At 44.4% G+C, this 22923-nt stretch overlaps 1 protein-coding gene across 2 annotated transcripts in view; it reads left to right on the top strand.

Moving 5' to 3' along the window:
• The window catches only part of plod2 (procollagen-lysine, 2-oxoglutarate 5-dioxygenase 2), a 49566-nt gene that overhangs the window by 16153 nt on the left and 10490 nt on the right, over positions 1-22923 (top strand). For both annotated transcript variants that reach the window (XM_029116328.2, XM_029116327.2), the window contains exons 2-10: positions 2056-2147; positions 2390-2526; positions 7233-7396; positions 10756-10868; positions 12766-12829; positions 13199-13296; positions 18648-18749; positions 22375-22500; positions 22668-22789. In XM_029116328.2, the coding sequence (XP_028972161.2) occupies positions 2056-2147; positions 2390-2526; positions 7233-7396; positions 10756-10868; positions 12766-12829; positions 13199-13296; positions 18648-18749; positions 22375-22500; positions 22668-22789 (1018 nt within the window). The remainder of the gene's footprint in view (positions 1-2055; positions 2148-2389; positions 2527-7232; positions 7397-10755; positions 10869-12765; positions 12830-13198; positions 13297-18647; positions 18750-22374; positions 22501-22667; positions 22790-22923) is intronic.

Genomic DNA, 22923 nt, shown 5'->3' with positions numbered 1-22923 from the left:
CTGAACCAAATCTAATTTTACAAGGAAAAGTATTAAAACCACAGCTGTGGTCATCACTATCCTCTTGCAATAGGACAAGCTGGATGGCAAAAACAGTTTATGTAGTACCTCTAAGAAAAAAAAAGAGTGGAAAGAAAAGAGGGATACAGTGAGCGCCAGGTTGCTTCGAAGACGGTGGTTCATAAGAACAAGGGGACAACAAATCTACAGACTGGCAGAGGGCGAAAAACGATTGTCCACTGACCGAGATGACCATCAACTATTTTGAATGTCACTCAACAGCCGTAGGATGACATCAAGTGACCTACAAAAAGAATGGCAGCAGCAGCTGGGGAGAAGTGCACGGCGAGGACGGTTCGAAACCGGCTCCTAGGGGAAGGGCTGAAGTCGTGCAAAGCTAGAAAAAAGCCCTTCATCAATGAGAGGCATTTTGACCAGTTGTTATTGTCTACAAATAAATACTCTAAATGATAATATTTTCATTTGGAATTTGGGAGTAATGTTGTCAGTAGTTTATAGAATAAAACAAAACTGTTCATTTTACTCCAACACATACCTGTGAATCGTACAACCAGAGAAACACATTTTGTGGTGGTCGCTTAATTTTTTCCAGAGCTATATATATATATATGTGCACACATGCTATATATACACAGTACTGTGTATATATAAAAAAAAAAACAGTACCCGGGACTTCAGATCGTTTAGGAGGGAGGGTCCTGTTTGGCGATTCTGTAATCGACCTGTTTGTGTTGGAGAGCAGATCTGGAATAGCCATCTGAATGATGTCACACTGCAGGCTAGACCACAACCGACCAGGGTGAGAAAATGACTGAGTAACTGAGACAGGAAATGGGGGGGGGGTGAACATCAGTGATCCTCGTGCTGGGACAGAGGTGTGATTGAGCTGGGAGAAATTGATTTATTTCAGAGAATACAGTGTTGAGTTCTGAGAAATCAGCCGAGGAAATCCATGCATATTCAATCCCTATGGAGCGTGGCTGCGAGACCCAAAAGGTCTCTATTAGTTTGGATTTTTGGCTGCAGTTTGGTCCGTCTGGAATTTCCTGTGCTTATTAGCCTGTTAAGCTAACACTACAGTTATTAAACTAACAGGGGAGATTCAGATGGTAGGATGTAGCAAGTGATTGTGAACTATGCATAATGGACTATTTCATCCTGTTGCTTTTATTGACCGAGCCTGACTTTATCAAAACACATTGCACTGCATTTAAACCCCTAGGAGCATGCAACAACACTGTTGATGTATGCTTTAATGTACACGTTATATACATGCACATGTTAACACATGCAGTTTAGGTTCAATGAGAAAACACAGTGTGCAGACCAAACAAGACACAGATAAGATGCTCAAACATGTGAAAAAGTACATTGCTTTAAACATCGGGGTTAATCTTTCAGTGGCCTCATGTTTTAGGTAATGGGCCTGGCGAGATCTCCGCTCTCCTTTAGGTACATTTTCTCCCTCTCTTGCTCCCTCCTTTACTCCATTGCTATCTTCTTTCCTCTGCCAGTTTCGGGAGTGTTTTACCAGGAGGTTAACGGAGGATTTCTTTAACTGCAGGATTCTGTTCACAGTCCAACATTCAAACTTCAGCTTGTGGAGTTAATTCCCCTCCATTCACCGCAAGAACGAAACGTGTCTATTTTTCATTTCCAAATTACACTCTTATGTAAATATGATTTTATATGCAAATTCATGAAGCGGCGTTGCTGTCATGTCCATGGAGACAACTCGTAGAGCCCAGACGGTCATCAGTGAGTTGACACAGTGTGTCTGTGCTGTGGTGTGGATCACAGTGGGTAGAAACAGGATACCCACCACTTTATAGGGATAAAATAACATATATATTTTGGTTGAATGGTTTCTTGTTTTTTCTTATCTAAACAATTCTCTATGGTAACAACCAAATCCTGCCCAGCAGTTGGGCAATCGACGTGCCTAAACATTGAAAGGCAGAATCTAATACATGTTTCCAGGTTATACTCCGAATCTCGTAATCTGGCTAAAGGTTTATTTTCCTGTCTTTACAGAGAAGTTGCTTGTCCTAACCGTCGCAACTCAGGAGACTGACGGTTTTCTCCGCTTCATGCAGTCAGCCAACTACTTCAACTACACTATCAAGGTGAGATACATGTTTCGTCTTGCAAGTTGAAGTCCAACGCATTGTGTCCTGGAAGTATGTACTTTAATGCATATGCTAAACAATGTACGTTGAAGTTAAAGTTACATTATTATTCAGACAGTTACTGCAAGAACTTCTATACCAGTGCTCACTGTTCTGGCAGTGAGGTGAGTAGTTTGTGACACTGAAGCTGACCCCTGGCTTTCAACCCCTGAACCCGTTGTGCCCACTGACTGCTGCAGGTGCTGGGCATGGGGGAGGAGTGGAGGGGGGGTGACGTTGGACGCTCCATCGGGGGAGGGCAGAAGGTGAGACTGCTGAAGCAGGCCATGGAGGGACTGGCGGACCAAGAGGACCTGGTGGTGCTGTCTGTCGACAGGTAGGATGACCTGGGGCTGGAGAGATTACCTTGTTATAGATCCTGGTGGGAGGACCTGGGGCTGGAGAGATTACCTTGTTATAGATCCTGGTGGGAGGACCTGGGGCTGGAGAGATTACCTTGTTATAGATCCTGGTGGGAGGACCTGGTTGATTATCTGGTAAGATGAGTAAGATGACATGGGGTCAGGTAGGATGGATGGGGGTCTGGGGCTGGTAAATGATTGGGGGCTTATAGGATGACCCGGGGCTTGTAGGATAACCCGGGTAGTAGGATGACCTATTGGGATGACATGGTGCTGGTAGTATAACCTGGTGGGATGAGCTGGTGGGATGACTTGGGGCTTGTAGGCTGACCTGGTGAGATGACAAGGAGCTGGTAGGATGACCTGGTGAGATGACAAGGTGCTGGTAGGATGACCTGGTGAGATGACAAGGTGCTGGTAGGATGACCTGGTAGGATGACATGGTGGGATGACATGTTGCTGGTAGTATAATCTGGTAGGATGAGCTTGTGGGATGACTTGGGGCTTGTAGGCTGACCTGGTAGGATGACCTGATGCTCTTAGTATAACCAGGTAGGATGAGCTGGTGCGATGACTTCAGGCTGGTAGGATGACCTGTTGGGATGACCTGGTTTGATGACCTGGTGGGATGACCTCAGGCTGGTGGGATGGCCTGGTGGGATGACCTCAGGCTGGTAGGATGACCTGGTGGGATGACCTCAGGCTGGTAGGATGACCTGGTGGGATGACTTCAGGCTGGTAGGATGACCTGGTGGGATGACCGCAGGCTAGTTGGATGACCTGGTGGGATGACTTCAGGCTGGTAGGATGACCTGGTGGGATGACCTGGTAGGATGACCTGTTGGGATGAATTTAGGCTGGTAGGATGAACTGGTGGGATGACCTGTTGGGATGACTTTAGGCTGGTAGGATGAACTGGTGGGATGACCTTTTGGGATGACCTGGTAGGATGACCTAGTGGCATGACCTTTTGGGATGACCTCAGGCTGGTAGGATGACCCAGTTGGATGACATGGAGTCATTTGGACAAGTAAGCATAATAATATATAACAAATGTTTATGTTTATCGAATTGAATGGACCTTCCTTACAAACATAGAGAGACAGGAAACAACCTTAAATAGGCTGTTTTAAGTTTCGAAACCCAAATAGTAAAGATATCGTGTGAAAAGATCTGATTTGATTGGTCAGAAGAACAGTTTGTGGAAGCATTATAAAAAGATTGCTGCAATTTTAACGGCAGTTACCTCACTCAAAAGGGGTATTAATGCATTTATAAAGTGAATTTCTCTCGGGGCATCTGCCCACACAGAGAGTGAGGTTTAGGTGAATGGCGACTACATCCCTAGTTTGCCAATGTATCTTTTACTACCCGATTTTCCTCAAAGACGTTCTCTGGTTGCATCTGCCCAATAATGTCACGAATAAGTTAAAGCTTCACGTTTCTCCATATTAGACCCAGAAGTCTTGCACCTCCGGCGTTTATACAAACAGTCCTTTCCTTATATATTTAGTTATGTATTTAGCAAAGGACAGTCATTTAGCAGTTTCAAGATCAAGTTACCCCCACGTTCTGGTCTGGGCAGGGTTAAGGCTGCCGGGTTGCTGTCCCACTGTTGTTATGAGCTGAGACCTCATTAACTGGGAACAAAGCATCTCTTTAAGGTTTCTAATATGGGTAATAAATTCTTGCTAAGGGCAGATGCCTTTAACAACTTAATAACTTCATGGGACATTTCATGACACAGAATGCCGGCGAGTAAAAGAGACATTTGTTATTAAAGTTTACATAGCTATTGTTATCTTCTGCCCAAACGGTTTGTGTTTTGGTCGATTTAGTTTAATTAGATGTAAGAAATGGCCTCTCATCTAAAACACTTACTCAGAGGGAGATTTCAGGATGTCCATTCATAATGATAGAGTAATGTAAAGACAAAAACACCTCCCTTCACCTGCGCATAGTTATTGAAATCAAAATGAACGCTCATTTTCATAATTACAGCAACTAATAAATGTTTTGAAAGCAGACGCTGAGTGTTGGTTCGAACTACCTGCTGCAAAACAGAAAGCGGTAGAGAGGGAGAGAGGGAGAGGGGGAGAAGGGGGGGGCAGGAAAAGAGAGAGAAAGGGGAGACAGAAAGGGAGGTGTTTTTGTTGACTATACTTTCTATTCATTCATAGAAGGTCCATATTAAGGAACTGTGCGAAGCTGCTTGTAGACTGCTCATAATTACTGAGGTGGGTAGCGTAGTTATGGGGTACCCAGCCAATGAAGGAGTTCACAGAGTTCAGTTTACTTTAGTGGTTCAGAATAAGTATAGTAACCACCCACCAACGAGACATACCAACAGTGTCACTTTAATAAAGTACATGCATACGAGAGAGAATGTTAATAGTATGTTACTAAAGTAAACACAGAACTCATTGTACATCTAAATATGTTCAGTTAGCATTAGGCTACCTGAAAGGCTACCTAGATATGTTCAGTTAGCATTAGGCTACCTGAAAGGCTACCTAGATATGTTCAGTTAGCATTAGGCTACCTGAAAGGCTACCTAGATATGTTCAGTTAGGATTAGGCTACCTGAAAGGCTACCTAGTTATGTTCAGTTAGCATTAGGCTACCTGAAAGGCTACCTAGATATGTTCAGTTAGGATTAGGCTACCTGAAAAGCTACCTAGTTATGTTCAGTTAGCATTAGGCTACCTGAAAGGCTACCTAGTTATGTTCAGTTAGCATTAGGCTACCTGAAAGGCTACCTAGATATGTTCAGTTAGGATTAGGTTACCTGAAAAGCTACCTAGTTATGTTCAGTTAGCATTAGGCTACCTGAAAGGCTACCTAGATTTGTTCAGTTAGCATTAGGCTATCTGAAAGTTTACCTAGCAATGTTCAGTTAGTGTTTGGCTATCTGAAAGGTTATGTAGATTTGTTCTGTTAGAATTAGGCTATCTGAAAGTTTACCTATATGTGTTTCCGTTAGTGTTAGGCTACCTGAAAGGCTACCTAGATATGTTCAGTTAGGATTAGGCTACCTGAAAAGCTACCTAGTTATGTTCAGTTAGCATTAGGCTACCTGAAAGGCTACCTAGATTTGTTCAGTTAGCATTAGGCTATCTGAAAGTTTACCTAGCAATGTTCAGTTAGTGTTTGGCTATCTGAAAGGTTATGTAGATTTGTTCTGTTAGAATTAGGCTATCTGAAAGTTTACCTATATGTGTTTCCGTTAGTGTTAGGTTTTCTGAAAGGTTACCTAGATGTGTTTAGGTGGCATTCCATAGAGTGTACTGTTATATGAAGTTGCTGCAAACGCAGAATGAAAAACTAGAACATAGCTATTACTGGTGTTAGTTTCTACAACGTATGTTCTGCCAGAATGACTAGAAGGATGTTGCCTTGAGTAAAGGAGAGCTTGGAGTTTCACTTTCAAATAATAATGTTCAACTATGATCCATTACTAAAACATCTGTGCTGTTCCTTAAATTACAGTGCGCACATCAACACAATGAGCTCCAATTTAAGCCTACACACTCTTTGACAAGAAAACCAGAAATGCAAAATGAGGATCCCTGCCTTTTCCTCCTGCACAACAACTCGGCAGCACTGTCTTAATTTTTGGCTGTCAGTTCCGCCGTCTGACAAGAATGTTGCTCACAGCTGCTGCTGAAATGAACAGTGGAGGCTTTAGCACTGACACTAATTGATGATTGCCTGGCAGAGGAGAAACCGCTCCCCCCCAGTGAAGACACCGGTTACCAAATAAGTGTCTTCTCCTGTGACCCTGGTCGATGTAAAACATTTGCATGCTAGATGTTTTCAGCAGTTTTACAGCAGTTCAGATAAGTAGGCTACTGTAGGTGGCCCAAGCTAGCACAAGAAGGCACTAAATGTAAGTCCAGAGGTCCAGTGTCTTGTATGGACAGAGCTTCTGGTGATGCCAGTGGCGTCTTGTCAGTGGGATTTCACTGGGGCCTGGGATTTATCATCTCTGGAAAACTATAAGACAAGAAGCAGCAGGTCTGCCAGCCCAGGTTCAGACAAGGAATGACCGAATATATAAAGGCTTATGTTTCGGTGTGTGTGTGTTTGTCTGTGTTTGCGTGTGTGTGTGTCTGTGTGTGTGTCTTTGTGTGTGTGCGTGGGTGTCTTTGTGTGTGTGTGTGTGTGTGTGTGCGTATCTGTGTGTGTGTGCTACAGCACAAAACATTTCCACTGTTAACCTTTACCTTGTCTGTCAAGCCAAAGCAGTTCTAGGGCCCAGTGACTTGGGCGATATTGTCCCATGTCTTTTGTGTCTATTGGAAATGTCTCTTATGTATGTACCAGGATGTTACATTTTTGGTTGTTGAATGTACCAAAACTGTTCAAGTAGTGCAACGCAACCTGCAACCAGAGGTTCAGAACAGTTTCTGTTAAACTTATTATTATGAAATAGGACCATGACCACATTTAACTTTGCCTCCCCATAGCTCAAGCTATATAAATGAACACATTATGGGATGTTCTGTGAGTTTTCTATTACACTTTGAGGTGTATTACAAATCATATTATGTAGTGAGATGTTCTGTACAGTATTTTATACATTTTGTCCCCCTCACTCTCTTTCTCCAGCTAACTCGTTCTCTGCAAATCTTTTATTCTTACGTTCTTTCTCTCTCTCTCCCTCTCTCTTTGTCTCTAGTTATGATCTCATTTTTGCGGGCGGGCCAGACGAGATCCTCAGAAAGTTCCAGGAGGCCAATCACAAGGTCCTGTTCTCAGCAGAGGGGCTGATCTGGCCCGACAAACGCCTACAGGACAAATACCCGGCGGTCCGCAGTGGCAAGCGCTTCCTCAACTCAGGAGGTGCCTTCAGAACAGGGGGCATCATGGGAATTGTAGTTTAGTTATTACTATAACCTTGGTGAAAAAACCTACACATGTTTATTAAATACTCTCTCAAAACCCACTTCATACACTCGTCCCGAAGCAGACTGGCTCACCAGGTGGTTCAACGCACTGGGCTATATGCTGATTGGTGTTTATTGCGTCACCCCGCTTGCTATTTTGCTCACAACGGTTGATTACAGTTGTATTTCTGCGGTCTCTTGTCAGCCCAATCTGCTGTGGGATACCCAAAGCCTTTCACTGTGTGTTTCCAAGAGCCTCTCTGCCTGTCAGCTGTCTTCCCGACGGTTCCTCGCTGTCATTAAGGCGACACGTGTTTTTGTCTTGGTCCCTTTGCGGTCTACACTCTGCATCCAATTGCAGGTTGCGTTTATCCCTAAAGCCAGGCTACTGGACCACGTGACTCAGGCCCACACTAACAGGGCCTGGCAGGGCCATCACCGAGCGCATGCACCACCTCAACATGTTGGTGCACATGACAGGAGGGGGGGCGAGTTTGGCGTGGATCTGAGAGGGGAGGAGAGGGGAGCAGTGGGGAGCAGTGGGTGTGTTCACACGTCCTTGCTTGCATTCCTTATCAGGGTTCAGAGAATGGCGAGATACATTTTGGGAATGAAAAGGTTTCCTGAAAAGTCTTGGAAACACGGCGTGTGAGTGTGTGTGAGTGCCAATGTGATGTCACTGCTAGGACAAGTTGTTCAAGAGGAGGGATTTAACAGAGCTGCCGAGATTAAAACCATATGTCCTGACCTGCTTCCATCTGTGTCCCAGTGCTTCTGGCTGCTGCCCCCTCAGGGCACGGGGAAGGTTGGAAACAGAACACAAAGCACAGCTCGTAGCCTGCAGCATGTCGCGTGTTGCCCCAGGTAACACTGGTCATGCCTGTCGCCGTGAGGATGCCAATTTAATATTCCAGTCCGCTATGTAGCTTCTTTTAGTGAGATGATCACATTCGCTGTGCTCTTTTCAATTTCATGACTCGGTTCTCCAGTGTTTACTTGTGACAAGGTGGTTCTGTGCTGCACAGATGCTCGAAGGTGGATTAGGTGTCCGGTTCCAGCCAGGACCACCCGTATTAAAACGTTGACACAATGTTAGGTGAACGTGTGTATTCATGGATTGCTCCTCCGTCACTCGGCCATGTCGTTGCCATGGATGCCATCATTCGTTGCCATATTATGGAATATAGTTATATTGACAACCAGAAGTTGAATGGGGCTAATTACTTTAAACGGGCTATTTGCTGCTTTGCAGTATTTAGTAATAAACTTTGCCATCATCATCATAGCATTAAAATTACTTTGACATGTGGCATCGTTCTCATTAGTTGACAAATTCAGTCAAAAATAACCTCTAATGCTAATGTTATCTGGATAAAAAAATTTGGGTGACAACAAATGGCTTAGCTACTGATTATCTGCCTTCTTCAGAGGTGGTATCTTTTTTTCAGGCCTAAGAAAGACACTTTAGACCAAATCTTCATCAGCTTCCTTTGCGGATTCTGTTGAAGTAGAATAGAATGCCCAGTTGGACATGAGTCCCACAAATTAACTTTCACAACAGTATTGTGATGAAAAATGAAATCCATAGGATACCCTACTGGTCACAATAAGGTCACTCACTTCTGCATTGCAATAAGCCAAACTGAAGACTGTGGGAATGTTACATGTATCCGGTTATCCTGATTCTTCCTCTAATATGTGTTCACGGCCATATCAAACGGACAGCATGGTAACTTCCCAAGCCAAAGCCGTTGAGGCCCAAAGCCGAAGGCCCACACACAGGCATTTCTGGGGATGGTGATTTCCGTAAATGCTATGTTGAGGATAGATGGACGTAACCCTGTAATAAACACTACGTACATAAAGACATGCAGGAGAACGATGCTCTCTGAGGCGTGTTGCTTTGTGTATTATGCAGTATACAAAGCTGTCGCTAACGACTAAATGTATTTTTCAATGGTTTTATGGCACACAATTCCCTGTATCCATGTTGGACTAGTTTATGTGCCTATGTGAATTATTAATTAAGATATTTAAAGTTCTCCAACATGAAATGCTATAGTTTATTATATTGCTAAAGATATGTCCTGATTGGACCAGACTTTGTATGGCATCACTCTGCACATATCTTTGCAGTATGTGATTTTTACAGAGTTTTCTTCGACACCAAGCAGCGTTTCCCCTGCCTGTCATTCCATTGTGTGTGTAACACATCCTTCGGCAGTGTGTTTACTGGGTCTGAGGTAAATTTAATGACGGGACCCAAAAACGGACTGTGACCAACAACATACCCAACCCTGCAATCTACAGCTGTGGTCAAAACGCCTGAGAATGACAGAGAAAACTGAAGACGAGGACCTGAGGGAGTATTGGTTATATAAGAATCTCCCTGCGTAGCCGGTATGTACTACAGTGTACTAAGTTCTGTATGTACTTTACTGTTCTAAGGCCTGCATGGCAAGTCCAGACATGGGCTTCAAATCGTCAGTTTGACCCCCTTTTTTGAAACTCTTCAACACTTGCTGTTTGGTCATCAATCAAAGCACAGTAAGAGTTCTTTGTACCATGACTGTGGTTTGTGCGGCATTTGAAATAAAAATAAAAGAATATGCCAGACTAAATTGTCAGGCTAAATTGATTTGACTAATTGTTTCCACTTACATGCGACTTGCCAGTCAACGAGAGAAAGGGAAAATCATGCTCCTTCCTCCGCTTAGTGCTACAGTTTTAATACAGAAAACGTTTCAGACGTGTCTTGCTGCTTCTACAAATGCTTTCTAGTCATGGGATGTCCTGCTGTGGCCACAGACTTCAATCACCCAGTCCAGGTCACAGTGATGATGAGGCTCGTGTTCAGATGGCTGATCTGCATCTTAGACAAATCTAGCTCTTATTGACCGCGGTGCGTCGATCTCTGTAAAGTCCAGGACAGAAAAAGACTAACACTTTTTTGGATATGACTGAGGCGTCATATCCAAGAACACAGCTGTCTTCCCACTCATACACAAATACCTCACTCCACATGAAGCATTCAATTAATGTAGGAAATCATTAAAGCTAAAGCGGAACCCGGTGTTCCTTCCCTGTTCCTTTATCTGTGGTCTCAACTTGTTTAACCGTGACTGTGGCCAGAAGTCTCGCCTTGAGAAGCTGTTTGAACCAAGGCCAGAGTCAGAGTCACCGTCTTGGTTTTTCCATGTTACCATGGATACGTACACCATCACAGTATTACACACTAGACCCTGAAAAGACCCAAAGTGTTGACCTAATCTGTAACCTAGTCTGGTTTTAACTCAATCTGGTTTCACCCCTCAGGCGTCATCGGCTACGCCCCGTTTGTAAACCAGATTGTAGAGCAGTGGAACCTTCATGACAATGACGATGATCAGCTGTTCTACACCAAAATATACCTGGATCCTCAGCAAAGGGTGAGTACAGAGGAATGGTATAGGTACATACAGCCCAGAGGTTAGAGCAGGGACCAGGAGCAGAAATGCATTGCTCCGGTTAATTCCTCTGGATTTTAGAAATATAGATACATACCTGAACCCGCTTTAGATGGTAACTATATATAGTCCTGTAGATGGTGATTATATATAGTCCTGTAGATGGTGATTATATATAGTCCTGTAGATGGTGAGTATATATAGTCCTGTAGATGGTGATTATATATAGTCCTGTAGATGGTGATTATATATAGTCCTGTAGATGGTGAGTATATATAGTCCTGTAGATGGTGATTATATATAGTCCTGTAGATGGTGATTATATATAGTCCTGTAGATGGTGATTATATATAGTCCTGTAGATGGTGATTATATATAATCCTGTAGATGGTGATTATATATATAGTCCTGTAGATGGTGATTATATATAGTCCTGTAGATGGTGATTATATATATAGTCCTGTAGATGGTGATTATATATATAGTCCTGTAGATGGTAACTATATATAGTCCTGTAGATGGTGATTATATATAGTCCTGTAGATGGTGATTATATATATAGTCCTGTAGATGGTGATTATGTATAGTCCTGTCAATGGTGATTGTATATAGTCCTGTAGATGGTGATTATATATAGTCCTGTCGATGGTGATTATGCATAGTCCTGTCAATGGTGATTGTATATAGTCCTGTAGATGGTGATTATATATAGTCCTGTAGATGGTGATTATATATAGTCCTGTCGATGGTGATTATGCATAGTCCTGTCAATGGTGATTGTATATAGTCCTGTAGATGGTGATTATATATAGTCCTGTAGATGGTGATTATATATAGTCCTGTAGATGGTGATTATATATAGTCCTGTAGATGGTGATTATATATAGTCCTGTAGATGGGGATTATATATAGTCCTGTAGATGGTGATTATATATTGTCCTGTAGATGGTGATTATATATAGTCCTGTAGATGGTGATTATATATAGTCCTGTAGATGGGGATTATATATAGTCCTGTAGATGGTGATTATATATAGTCCTGTAGATGGTGATTATATATAGTCCTGTAGATGGTGATTATATATAGTCCTGTAGATGGTGATTATATATAGTCCTGTGGGGTTCAGTCAGATAGTTGCGTTAGCGATGACAGTTTGGGGGTTCAGCTTCCACTTAGATTATACAGTAAAATATAATCCTCCGTGTGCTGTACATTTTGAATCAAATACTATTTGTCTAATATGCCTGAACCCCGCTTGAGGGTCTTGAGGGGAAGGACAATAAAGGGATTTTATTTTTTTTAGCTATACCTTTATAATGTGTTTGTGGGTAGCACATTGTATAGGACATTTTAACTGAGCATTCTACTCGATGCACCCTCATTAGATGCTGATAAAGACTTGTTATAATTGTTATATTGCCAGAATGATTTTAGAAGCAGTGTAACTTTAGCTAGTTTGCTGTTATTTACCTCCTTTGCTAGCTAATGACAACCAAGCCCATGTCATTATGTTTAGTGGCCCCTGTAGTTTAACTTAGAACAAACAGTCATTCATTTGTGACCAACTTGGTGGTGGCGTGCAACCCATTTGCAGTGTGTTATGTGACTGTGTGGAAATGTACCTCCTCGTAGTTAGTCAAAGTGCCGTCAGGAATAGGCTTCAGTATACAGACATGACACCATGGTAACGGGCTGTCTTACCAGAGCAGTTATCCTAAAGCCATGTCCTCATAAAATGGCTGAAAGCACATCACAACCCAGGAAAACAAACAAACAGATAAAAAAATAAACTGTCTGGTAAACCTTCATGGACAGTTGCATTTTCTGAAAATAAATCTTTAAATTTTTTGGCTCTTCTGTCTTCTGCATGTTTTTCAGGAGAGTCTAAACATGAGTTTGGACCACAAGTGTCACATTTTCCAGAATTTGAATGGAGCGATTGGTGAGTCTACACAGAGAGAAAGCCCTTTATTACGGTACATTCTCAGGTTTCCATTTCTCAAGTCAGTCTTTTAAACTAATCTCAAAACCTCTGTATTTAGAGATTTTGGAATTGTACCAATCTGAATATACATTTTTTTTCTCACAACCTTCCTCCCAGAGAGATTACATTTCATAGACAGCTTTTCAATTGTTTAGTGTATTTTTCCAAAGCGCCCAAACAGCAGCCAGAGCCCAGACTGAGTTCATTACCACAGGATAAAGAGCGGTTTGGGTTAGGGTTTGATAAGGCCCTGTCACACAAGATAAAAAGAGGTTTGGGTTAGATTAGACCTTGAGGTTAATGTCCTCCAACTCTCTCTTGCTGCAGACGAGGTACTCCTGAAGTTTGGAACGGAGAGAGTCCGTGTCAGGAACACGGTGTTCGACACGCTTCCTGTGGTCATCCATGGCAACGCAAACACCAAAGTGAGTAAGGCGTCATTACACCAGCTGTACTCCTCCACCGAAGTGACAAGAACCAACCTTCTGGCCATGCCAGAACCATATCTCCTGCCCATGCCAGAACCATGTCTCCTGGCCATGCCAGAACCATATCTCCTGGCCATGCCAGAACCATGTCTCCTGGCCATGCCAGAACCATGTCTCCTGGCCATGCCAGAACCATGTCTCCTGGCCATGCCAGAACCATATCTCCTGGCCATGCCAGAACCATGTCTCCTGGCCATGCCAGAACCTTGTCTCCTGGCCATGCCAGAACCATATCTCCTGGCCATGCCAGAACCATATCCTCGGGCCAGGTCAGTCCCACAAGCAGTTGCCATTTCTGTTTTGTGAGAAAACCACAGCCTTAATGAGGTATATCACCTTTTTAAATGATGCCAGTGTTCATATTGTTTCATTGGCTGATGGAGTATTACCAGATGCAGGCCTACTGAGTAGCCCAGAAGGCCAGGCCGCAAATTCATAAATAAAATAATAAATGACTCTGTTGAAAGCAGTTTTAAAAAAATATGGCAATGCTGTACTAAATGCCTCGAGGCTAGATTTCTACAGAACTCCTTGTAGGAGGGGTTCTTCTAAATTTGTGTGGTTGAGTGGGAAACCAGCTGGTTATGTGGGGGGGGGGGTTAACATTCCCTCCCAGCGCCTTCATGGAATAGCCAGAAAAGGCTTTGGAGGGTGGGGAGGGGTGTCTAGGGGGCCTACTCCCCTAGATTCAGAGCTGTTTGCCAAACAAGCTCTATTTTGGATGACAATATTTAAGTGGCCCTGATTCAATTTGAAATACACTTTGGATCAAGTTTCTCATAGAGTTTACCTCCCAAATCAATGATTTCTGTGTGTTGTTTTTTGGGATATATTATCTCTGCCCTTCCAGGCTTCTATGCTCAGGACTACTTTTCTAAGTAGAGAGGCGTTTTGTTTACATTTACAGTTTTTCTCGATTGCTGACAAGCATCAGTCAATACTGAAACCACAATAACAAAACTCTTCACACAGTCTGTGTTTCTAACATGCATCTTTGCAACAGTTAATCTCACCTCCAAAACTCACTAAAACCATCAAAACACTTCATCCATGTCTCAAAATAAGCTTGTTCAACCATAACACTGGACATAATTGTCACTCAGAAACACACACTGTCACTCATAACACACTGACTAAAGTTTATGGAACAAGAATGAGTCACAAACGCATCAGTTTGAAAGAATATCCTTTCTTTTTTTCAAAATGTTTTGTATTGAAAAATAACAAGTTCAAACTAAAAATAATTTACCCTAATTCCAGGGCTGCAACAAAAACAAACAAACATCAACAAGTATAGTATATTCACTAGCCTCTGTGTATTGTAGAGGCCAATGAATGGTTTGTGTAACAGTAAACCATCATTGGACAGTGCTGCACACATTGTGATGTTAGCTCCTCTCTGGCCTGGGACATCCATGGCTCTCTGTCCAATCACATTTCTTCCCCTGCGGGGTGTTTTTGCCAGGTTGAATCCAGCTTCATCCACAAAGATGAATTTATGTGCAGTTTGACTGGTTTCCATCTCCATAACTCTCTAAAAAAACTGTAAATCCATAGTTTTACAGTACTTTACATTATGTGTAAATGTGTAAATACCCTGTTTGGTTATTGAACAGACATCTTTCCTGGATATATTGATACCGGTTCGCATACACTTCAGTTTTGCTGACTGCGTTAAGAGTTTTGTTACTGTAACTTCTGTATTGTTAGTTGCTTGTAAGCAATCAGGAAAAAACTGTAATAAGCTTATACTGTGAAAAAATAATGCTGTACTAAATGCCTCAAGGTTAAAATTCTGCAGAACTCCACATAGGAGGGGTGTGTTTGAACGGGTAACCAGCTGGCTATGTCGGGGGGGGGGGGGGGGGGGGGGGGTGTAGCATTCTCTCCCAGGGTCTTCATTGAATAGCCAGAAAAGTATTTGGGGGTGGGGAGGTGTGTCTACTGTCTAGGGGGCCAGAAGTGTATGCGAATGTGTTCGTTGAATGCATTTTGTGTGAAAGCAATGAAAAATTATTCACAGTTTGGTTCACATACACTTCTGTGTTGCTGACTGTGTTAAGAGTTTTGTTAATGTCACTTTAGTATTGATCCATACTTGTTAGCAATCAGGAAAAACTAATGAGATTAACGTCTCAGTAAGATTGAAAGCAATATACAGTCATAATTGCCTCATTGAAGTTTGTGAAGTACACAGCATCCTATGAACATATTTGTATTGTGTATACATACAGTACATCCTTACAACATTGGATCAGGAGAAACATGTTTATTTGGCATAGCTATTCCCAAGCTGCATGCACACATGCATGAAAAACAACACTGTGTAAGAAGAAATGGCTTTTCCAACAGTTTTCTATCTCGACTATATTTTGTTCCGTCCTGAAGGATCTAATGACATTTAGTGTTTTTAATATTTTATTATTCCTTCTAGCTGGGAATAATTAGCCACTTTCCAACTGTTTAGCGGACAGCTGGTGCTTTGTGGAACACCCTCCTGCCTCCATACCTCCCTCCCTACCCCTCTCCATACCTCCCTCCCTACCTCCCTCCTTACCTCCCTCCTTACCTCCCTCCCTACCTCCCTCCTTACCTCCCTCCTTACCTCCCTCCATACCTCCCTCCAAACCTCCATACCTCCCTCCCTACCCCTCTCCATACCTCCCTCCCTACCTCCCTCCTTACCTCCCTCCTTACCTCCCTCCCTACCTCCCTCCTTACCTCCCTCCATACCTCCCTCCTTACCTCCCTCCTTACCTCCCTCCATACCTCCCTCCAAACCTCCATACCTCCCTCCCTACCTCCCTCCATACCTCCCTCCCTACCTCCCTCCAAACCTCCATACCTCCTTCCCTACCTCCCTCCATACCTCCCTCCCTACCTCCCTCCAAACCTCCCTCCATACCTCCCTACCCCTCTCCATACCTCCCTCCATACCTCCCTCCATACCTCCCTCCCTACCTACCTCCATACCTCCCTCCATTTCTCCCTCCCTACCTCCCTCCATATCTCCCTCCCTACCTCCCTCCATATCTCCTTCCATTCTGCCCTCCCTTCCTCCCACCATACATCACTCTCTACCTCCATACCTCCCTCACTTCCTCCATACCTCCCTCCTTCTCTACCTCCCTCCGTACCTCCCTCCGTACCTCCCTCCCTACCTCCCTCCATATCTCCTTCCATTCTGCCCTCCCTTCCTCCCACCATACATCACTCTCTACCTCCATACCTCCCTCACTTCCTCCATACCTCCCTCCTTCTCTACCTCCCTCCGTACCTCCCTACCTCCCTCCATACCTCTATCATTGTCTCATTTTATCACATTCTTCCTCTTCTCCCTCCTCTTCCTCTGCCTACCTGTACACCTCTCCCTCCATCCATACTAGTCCCCCAAGGTCAGAAGTCATAGTATCTCTCATGACATTTCATCCAATCTCCCCAGCTCCCTGTCATCCATCTCCAATAGTACACAGTGTGTCATCAAACCCACCTCGAGCCGTGCTGAGTCACTCTCCAGTCCGTTGGTGTGTGTGGCTCGGTTGGTAGAGCTTTCCACTTACATGCAGGGTGGTGGGTTCAATAATTGTGGGTCCAATAATTCAAATAATTGAAAAATGGGCCAGTACAAAACATATGCAGTGACTCCGGGTAGGTCTTTCTGAATAAGAACATCTGTTAAAGGACTGAAATGTAAAAGGTCTGTCTCCCCGGCAACGACCAACATGCAAGATCTTCCCTATGATGCCTTGGCTTAGGACACGAGTTCCAAATGGCCTCCTTGACATTGTCTTCTATTGGCCGAAGCCCTACAGCCAGTCAGGAATCTTCCTGGTCCAGACAGGCCAAAGTCGGAGCTCATTAAGGCCTGAGCACATGTATCCTAGCTCGGGCAGACTTCCAAACCCTGCAGCCTCTATCTGGCACTGCCTGGAGCCTCCAAGGATCAGCCGTTTTATTAGCCTGTAAACCTGAAATCCCATTCAAAACGCTGTGAGGCCGTGACAGAGTGACTAGGAGGCTGAAGGCTTGTCGATGAGGGAGGAGATGTGGGATGTGGAAGCGAAACACAAGTCTGTTCCACCCCTTGACCTCTTCCACAGCTCAGCTGTGACAACCTGTCTCACAGACGGTGAACTATCTGTCGGGATAATCTGGGAATATTGTCTGTTTAAGCCACGAATGAGGGACATCTGCAGTATGGTGGATGATGTCGAGATGGAGGGAAGATTCCCTGGCTGCAATTTATCATGAACATGGACACACACGCGGGCAAGCAGGCTGGAATCATTTTAACTTCAGCACACACTCCCTGGCAGCAAACAGGAACTGTGGGAGCTTAACTGTGTGTGTGTGTTTTAGGTCTAACTGGTTACAATTCATTTTAGAGTTAGAATTGGGGTTTCTTTAAGGTCCAGGGGTTGTTGGTTAAGTTTAGGGTTAAGGATTTACATCTAGGTAAAGTTTAGCCATAATTGAGGTTAGGGTTAGTTTAGGTTAAGGTTAGGGTAAGGGACAGAACCACCATTCCAGCCCACTGTAAATCACTAGAACACAACAGAACCACCATTCCAGCCCACTGTAAATCACTAGAACACAACAGAACCACCCTTCCAGCCCACTGTAAATCACTAGAACACAACAGAACCACCATTCCAGCCCACTGTAAATCACTAGAACACAACAGAACCACCATTCCAGCCCACTGTAAATCACTAGAACACAACAGAACCACCATTCCAGCCCGCTGTAAATCACTAGAACACAACAGAACCACCATTCCAGCCCACTGTAAATCACTAGAACACAACAGAACCACCAATCCAGCCCACTGTAAATCACTAGAACACAACAGAACCACCATTCCAGCCCACTGTAAATCACTAGAATACAACAGAACTACCATTTCAGCCCACTGAAGAACTCCAAGATACAACATAACCACCATTCCAGCCCGCTGTAAATCACTAGAACACAACAGAACCACCATTCCAGCCCGCTGTAAATCACTAGAACACAACAGAACCACCATTCCAGCCCACTGTAAATCTCTAGAATACAACAGAACCACCATTCCAGCCCACTGTAAATCACTAGAACACAACAGAACCACCATTCCAGCCCACTGTAGATCTCCAAGATACAACAGAACCACCATTCCAGCCCACTGTAAATCACTAGAACCCCCAGCGGGAAAGCATTTATATGAAATCATTCTGGTTTCCGTGTGGTCTCTTTGTTCTTACATGAAATTATTAATGACATCGCAATTTGTTCCCTTGATGTTGCAGATTTATCTAAACTATCTGGGAAACTACATTCCCAATGCCTGGAACTACGAGAGAGGCTGTGGCGTCTGCAACCACAACATGGTGGATTTGTCTCAGCTCAAAGTGAGTGAACCACACAAAACCTTTTCCTCTTCTCCTTCACTCCTCTTTGTCTCCTCTTTCTCCTAACATCCAATGCCACAGTTGTGCTCCTCTGGTCCTCTGCTGTTCAGTGTTTCCTGTAAGTTGTTGGTTTTGTTTGGAATTGCTATACCACCCTCTTTGGAGACATCTGGCCTGCAGTCTGTGTCACCCATCCATCACAGCCAAGGAGAGAGAAAGAGAGAGAGAAAGAGACAGAGGAGCAGAAAGAGAGAGAGAAAGAGAGAGCGATAGTGTTTGGAATCCAGGTCAGTGTTTTTGTAGGCTGATGATATAAGCCATAGATCCATTGCTCTGTCGCCCTGCTAGTCCAACACCAGCAGGTGATTTCTGCCCCGTCTCCCTGCACACCCTCATTAAAGAGCAAGAGGACCTCAGAGCCACTCTGGCCAGTGGAAACCGTGAGCTGCAGGAAATTACATTTGGGTTTTCACTGAACTTCACTCTAAGGGGTGTCACTGCTGACCAGCCTCCTCAGCTGGACTCATATCCACCTGTGTGAGTCTCAGCAGTAACCAGGAAACAGGGATGTATGGTCACAGAAGTGGCTGGAAGCTGAATTACTTCAGGAAGGGTCGGTCTGTCTGTCTGTCAGGCTGACTGTCTCTCTGGCTGACTGTCTCTGGTGCTCCTTCACTTTTTCCCACATGATGAAGCACTCCCAGATCTGAAGCCCACTCACCCTACGAATTCTCAGTAAGACCTTAAGTCTCTAGAGCGGTTATATTCCCATGCGGAGACCTAACTGTAGGAAAACCATACATTGCCTAGATAGATGTATTTCAGTGTCTGGACTCAATACACTCCAACCTAGCCGGCTTCAAGAGTTCTTTGGAAGTATTTCTAGAAGACGTTTTCAATGATGCCTTTCTCTACAGGACCTCTGCTGAATATGAGGAACGGTCATATCCTTGGAAAGCCTGTCTCTCATCTGCCTGATAATGACCAGGGAATGGGGCAGGCTGAGCCATTGGAGGCATTTCACACTTCTGTGTTATTCAGAGGCAGGATTACAGCCCAGGGCTATGTCTGAGTGAAGAACACATCTGTTTTATTATATCTGGTTGTTCGTTGCACTCACCTGGTGTCCCAGATGAACATACTGTTACTGAGAGTCAGAATAACTGGACTCTATGCCTGGGTTTAGAGGGGTTAGTGAGAATTAAGGAGGCTCAGCGGTCTAAGCTGGTCTTTGGTACCCAGGCTGTCTACAGTCTAGGTTGGTGCCTTAACTTTGCAGCTGTGGCTCGCCATTGCATTGGGCAATGACCTAAGGATCCCCTCAGCCAGGAGCAGAATGGCTTGGCGTGGATGCCTGGTCTAAGGACTCGCCCTCTGTGATGAGACAGGGTCATAAGTAAAATGTGTCTGGGTTTAGAGTCAGACTAACTTGACTCTGTCTGGGTTTAGAGTCAGACTAACTTGACTGTGTCTGGGTTTAAAGCTAACTTTACAATGGCTGGGTTTAAAGTCAGACTCATTTGACTATGTCTGGGTTTTGAGTCAGACTAACTTGACTATGTCTGGGTTTTGAGTCAGACTAACTTGACTATGTCTGGGTTTTGAGTCAGACTAACTTGACTATGTCTGGGTTTTGAGTCAGACTAACTTGATTATGTCTGGGTTTTGAGTCAGACTAACTTGAATATGTCTAGGTTTAGAGTCAGACTAACTTAACTATATCTGCGTTTAGAGTCAGACTAACTTAACTATGTCTGGGTTTAGAGTCAGACTAACTTAACTATGTCTGGGTTTAAAGTCAGATAAACTGGACTATGTCTGGGTTTAGAGTCAGACTAACTGGGCTATGTCTGGTTTTTGAGTCAGAATAACATTTCCTTGTGTTTCTGGTGGAGGTTGGTGGAGGAACTTCAGACCTAATGGACTTTGGGGTTCCATGAGGTCCAACTTCTATTCCTCTGAAAAGAGTGTGGTGGTCTCACAACACTGGGCCCGCTGTGTCCTGGGCAAATGAGGACTAGGAGGCGGTGGGGAGAGCTGGAAGGAGAGGCTTGGCTGTGTGGGACAGGGGGGGTAAGCCCAGGGCATATACCTCTCAGCCCAGTCTCGTCCTGTTGCTATGTGCACTGTGGTTTTGGGAGAGTAATGAGGTGCTAGCAGCACACAGACATGTCATTGTAGCCATCCTTCTAACGTCTGAAGGCCCCTCTCTCTCTGTGACGGCGGACGTCCTGTCCCTCTTTCTGTAACTCTGCAGCATCCCTCCTTTTCACTGGGGCCCCTTCGGTCCTTGGAAGTTTTGCAACTCAACAGTCGTTGTAAGCCACAAATTAGATGCTTTCAAACGGGTCTTTTGTCATCCGCGGCCGACCAGTCTTTAGCCTGGTCAAGAGGAGGACACGGGCGGCTGTGTGGTCTGGAGGCTCATGGGAAAGAACTCCTCTGTCCGCTGTCCCTTCAGGGAGGAACCCACGGCTCCATAACACACGGAGGCTGCTTGGCCTGGAGGCTCATGGGAAAGAACTCCTCTGTCCCTTCAGGGAAGAACCCACGGCTCCATAACACACGGAGGCTGCTTGGCCTGGAGGCTCATGGGAAAGAACTCCTCTGTCCCTTCAGGGAAGAACCCACGGCTCCATAACACACGGAGGCTGCTTGGCCTGGAGGCTCATGGGAAAGAACTCCTCTGTCCCTTCAGGGAAGAACCCACGGCTCCATAACACACGGAGGCTGCTTGGCCTGGAGGCTCATGGGAAAGAACTCCTCTGTCCCTTCAGGGAAGAACCCACGGCTCCATAACACACGGAGGCTGCTTGGCCTGGAGGCTCATGGGAAAGAACTCCTCTGTCCCTTCAGGGAAGAACCCACGGCTCCATAACACACGGAGGCTGCTTGGCCTGGAGGCTCATGGGAAAGAACTCCTCTGTCCCTTCAGGGAAGAACCCATGGCTCCATAACACACGGAGGCTGCTTGGCCTGACATTCCCTGGTGTGGTTGTTTGTACCTAGATCAGTAGCGATTAGAGCATGGACTTAAAATAACCTTCCAGCAGAATTCACTACATTTGGTGTGCATTACTTTCAAAGAGTTAGCCAGCTAAACCTGGGGGCTGCTGTTAAAAAACATTTCAAGTGAGAAGATGATCTCATTGGATAGTTGATGTCTGTGTTGAAAGAAATCCTGAGACGGGGCCAAACTAACAACATTTTGGTTTACTTTTGATTGGATGCATTTTGCAATTATTTAATGTTATAATCCAAAAGGATTTGTAGAATGAAAAACATATTTTCAGAGAGCCTCTGCTCAAGAATTTGGCCTTGCATTCACAAATGTACATTGTTTATAACATCCATTATTTTATCAATTCATGCTTTGTCTTTCTGATGACCTACAAAATTTCACGTTAACACGGTTGTTTAAATATTTACGGGTTGACAGTATAGCAGATGTCAGGATTTTACTTTTAGCATGTATCTCCTCTTCTGTTCAAGAACACTGACGTAAGATGTTGGTAAAAGCAAGACACATTGTTAGTGTGTATAAGACATGATTAGTCGAGTTATTCAAAACCGCTTTCCATTAGTTTGACATGTTGTTTAACAGACTGAGGTCTCTTCTTAACAGGAGTATCCCACTGTGCTGGTCGGAGTTTTCATCCAACAGCCCACTCCTTTCCTGTCAGAGTTCTTCCACAGGCTCGTGACCCTGGACTACCCAAAAGATAAACTTAAAATTTTCGTCCATAACAACGTGAGTACATCCAGCTGGACCCCTGGCTTACGGGTCGGCCCAATCCGGACACAGCTCCTAATCCGTCAACTATCTGCTCCTTTCCCTCTCTTAGCTTTCCACAACGGTAATACAATGTTCTTTCACACTTCCCCCTTTCTCACTGCATCTCGGCTGTCTCTCCTCAGGAGGTTTACCATGAGAGGCACATGCAGAGGTTCTGGGAGGAGAGTAAAGACATATTTAACAGCTTCAAGGTTGTGGGTCCTGAGGAGAACTTGAGCCAAGGGGAGGCCAGGAATATGGGCATGTATGTATGTGTGTGTGTGTGTGTGTGTGTGTATTTTTGTGTGCGTGTCTGTGCATGTATGCGTGCAGGTGTGTGCATGTCCATGTGTGCGTGTGGGCGTGTGTGCATTGCGTGTGTATGTGTGTGTGTGTGTG

The sequence above is a fragment of the Esox lucius genome, chromosome 21 (genome assembly GCF_011004845.1).
Source record: "Esox lucius isolate fEsoLuc1 chromosome 21, fEsoLuc1.pri, whole genome shotgun sequence".
NCBI classification, from domain to species: domain Eukaryota; kingdom Metazoa; phylum Chordata; class Actinopteri; order Esociformes; family Esocidae; genus Esox; species Esox lucius.
The sequence above is the reverse complement of the archived record's forward strand: the minus strand, read 5'-3'. Positions and strand labels throughout refer to the sequence as shown.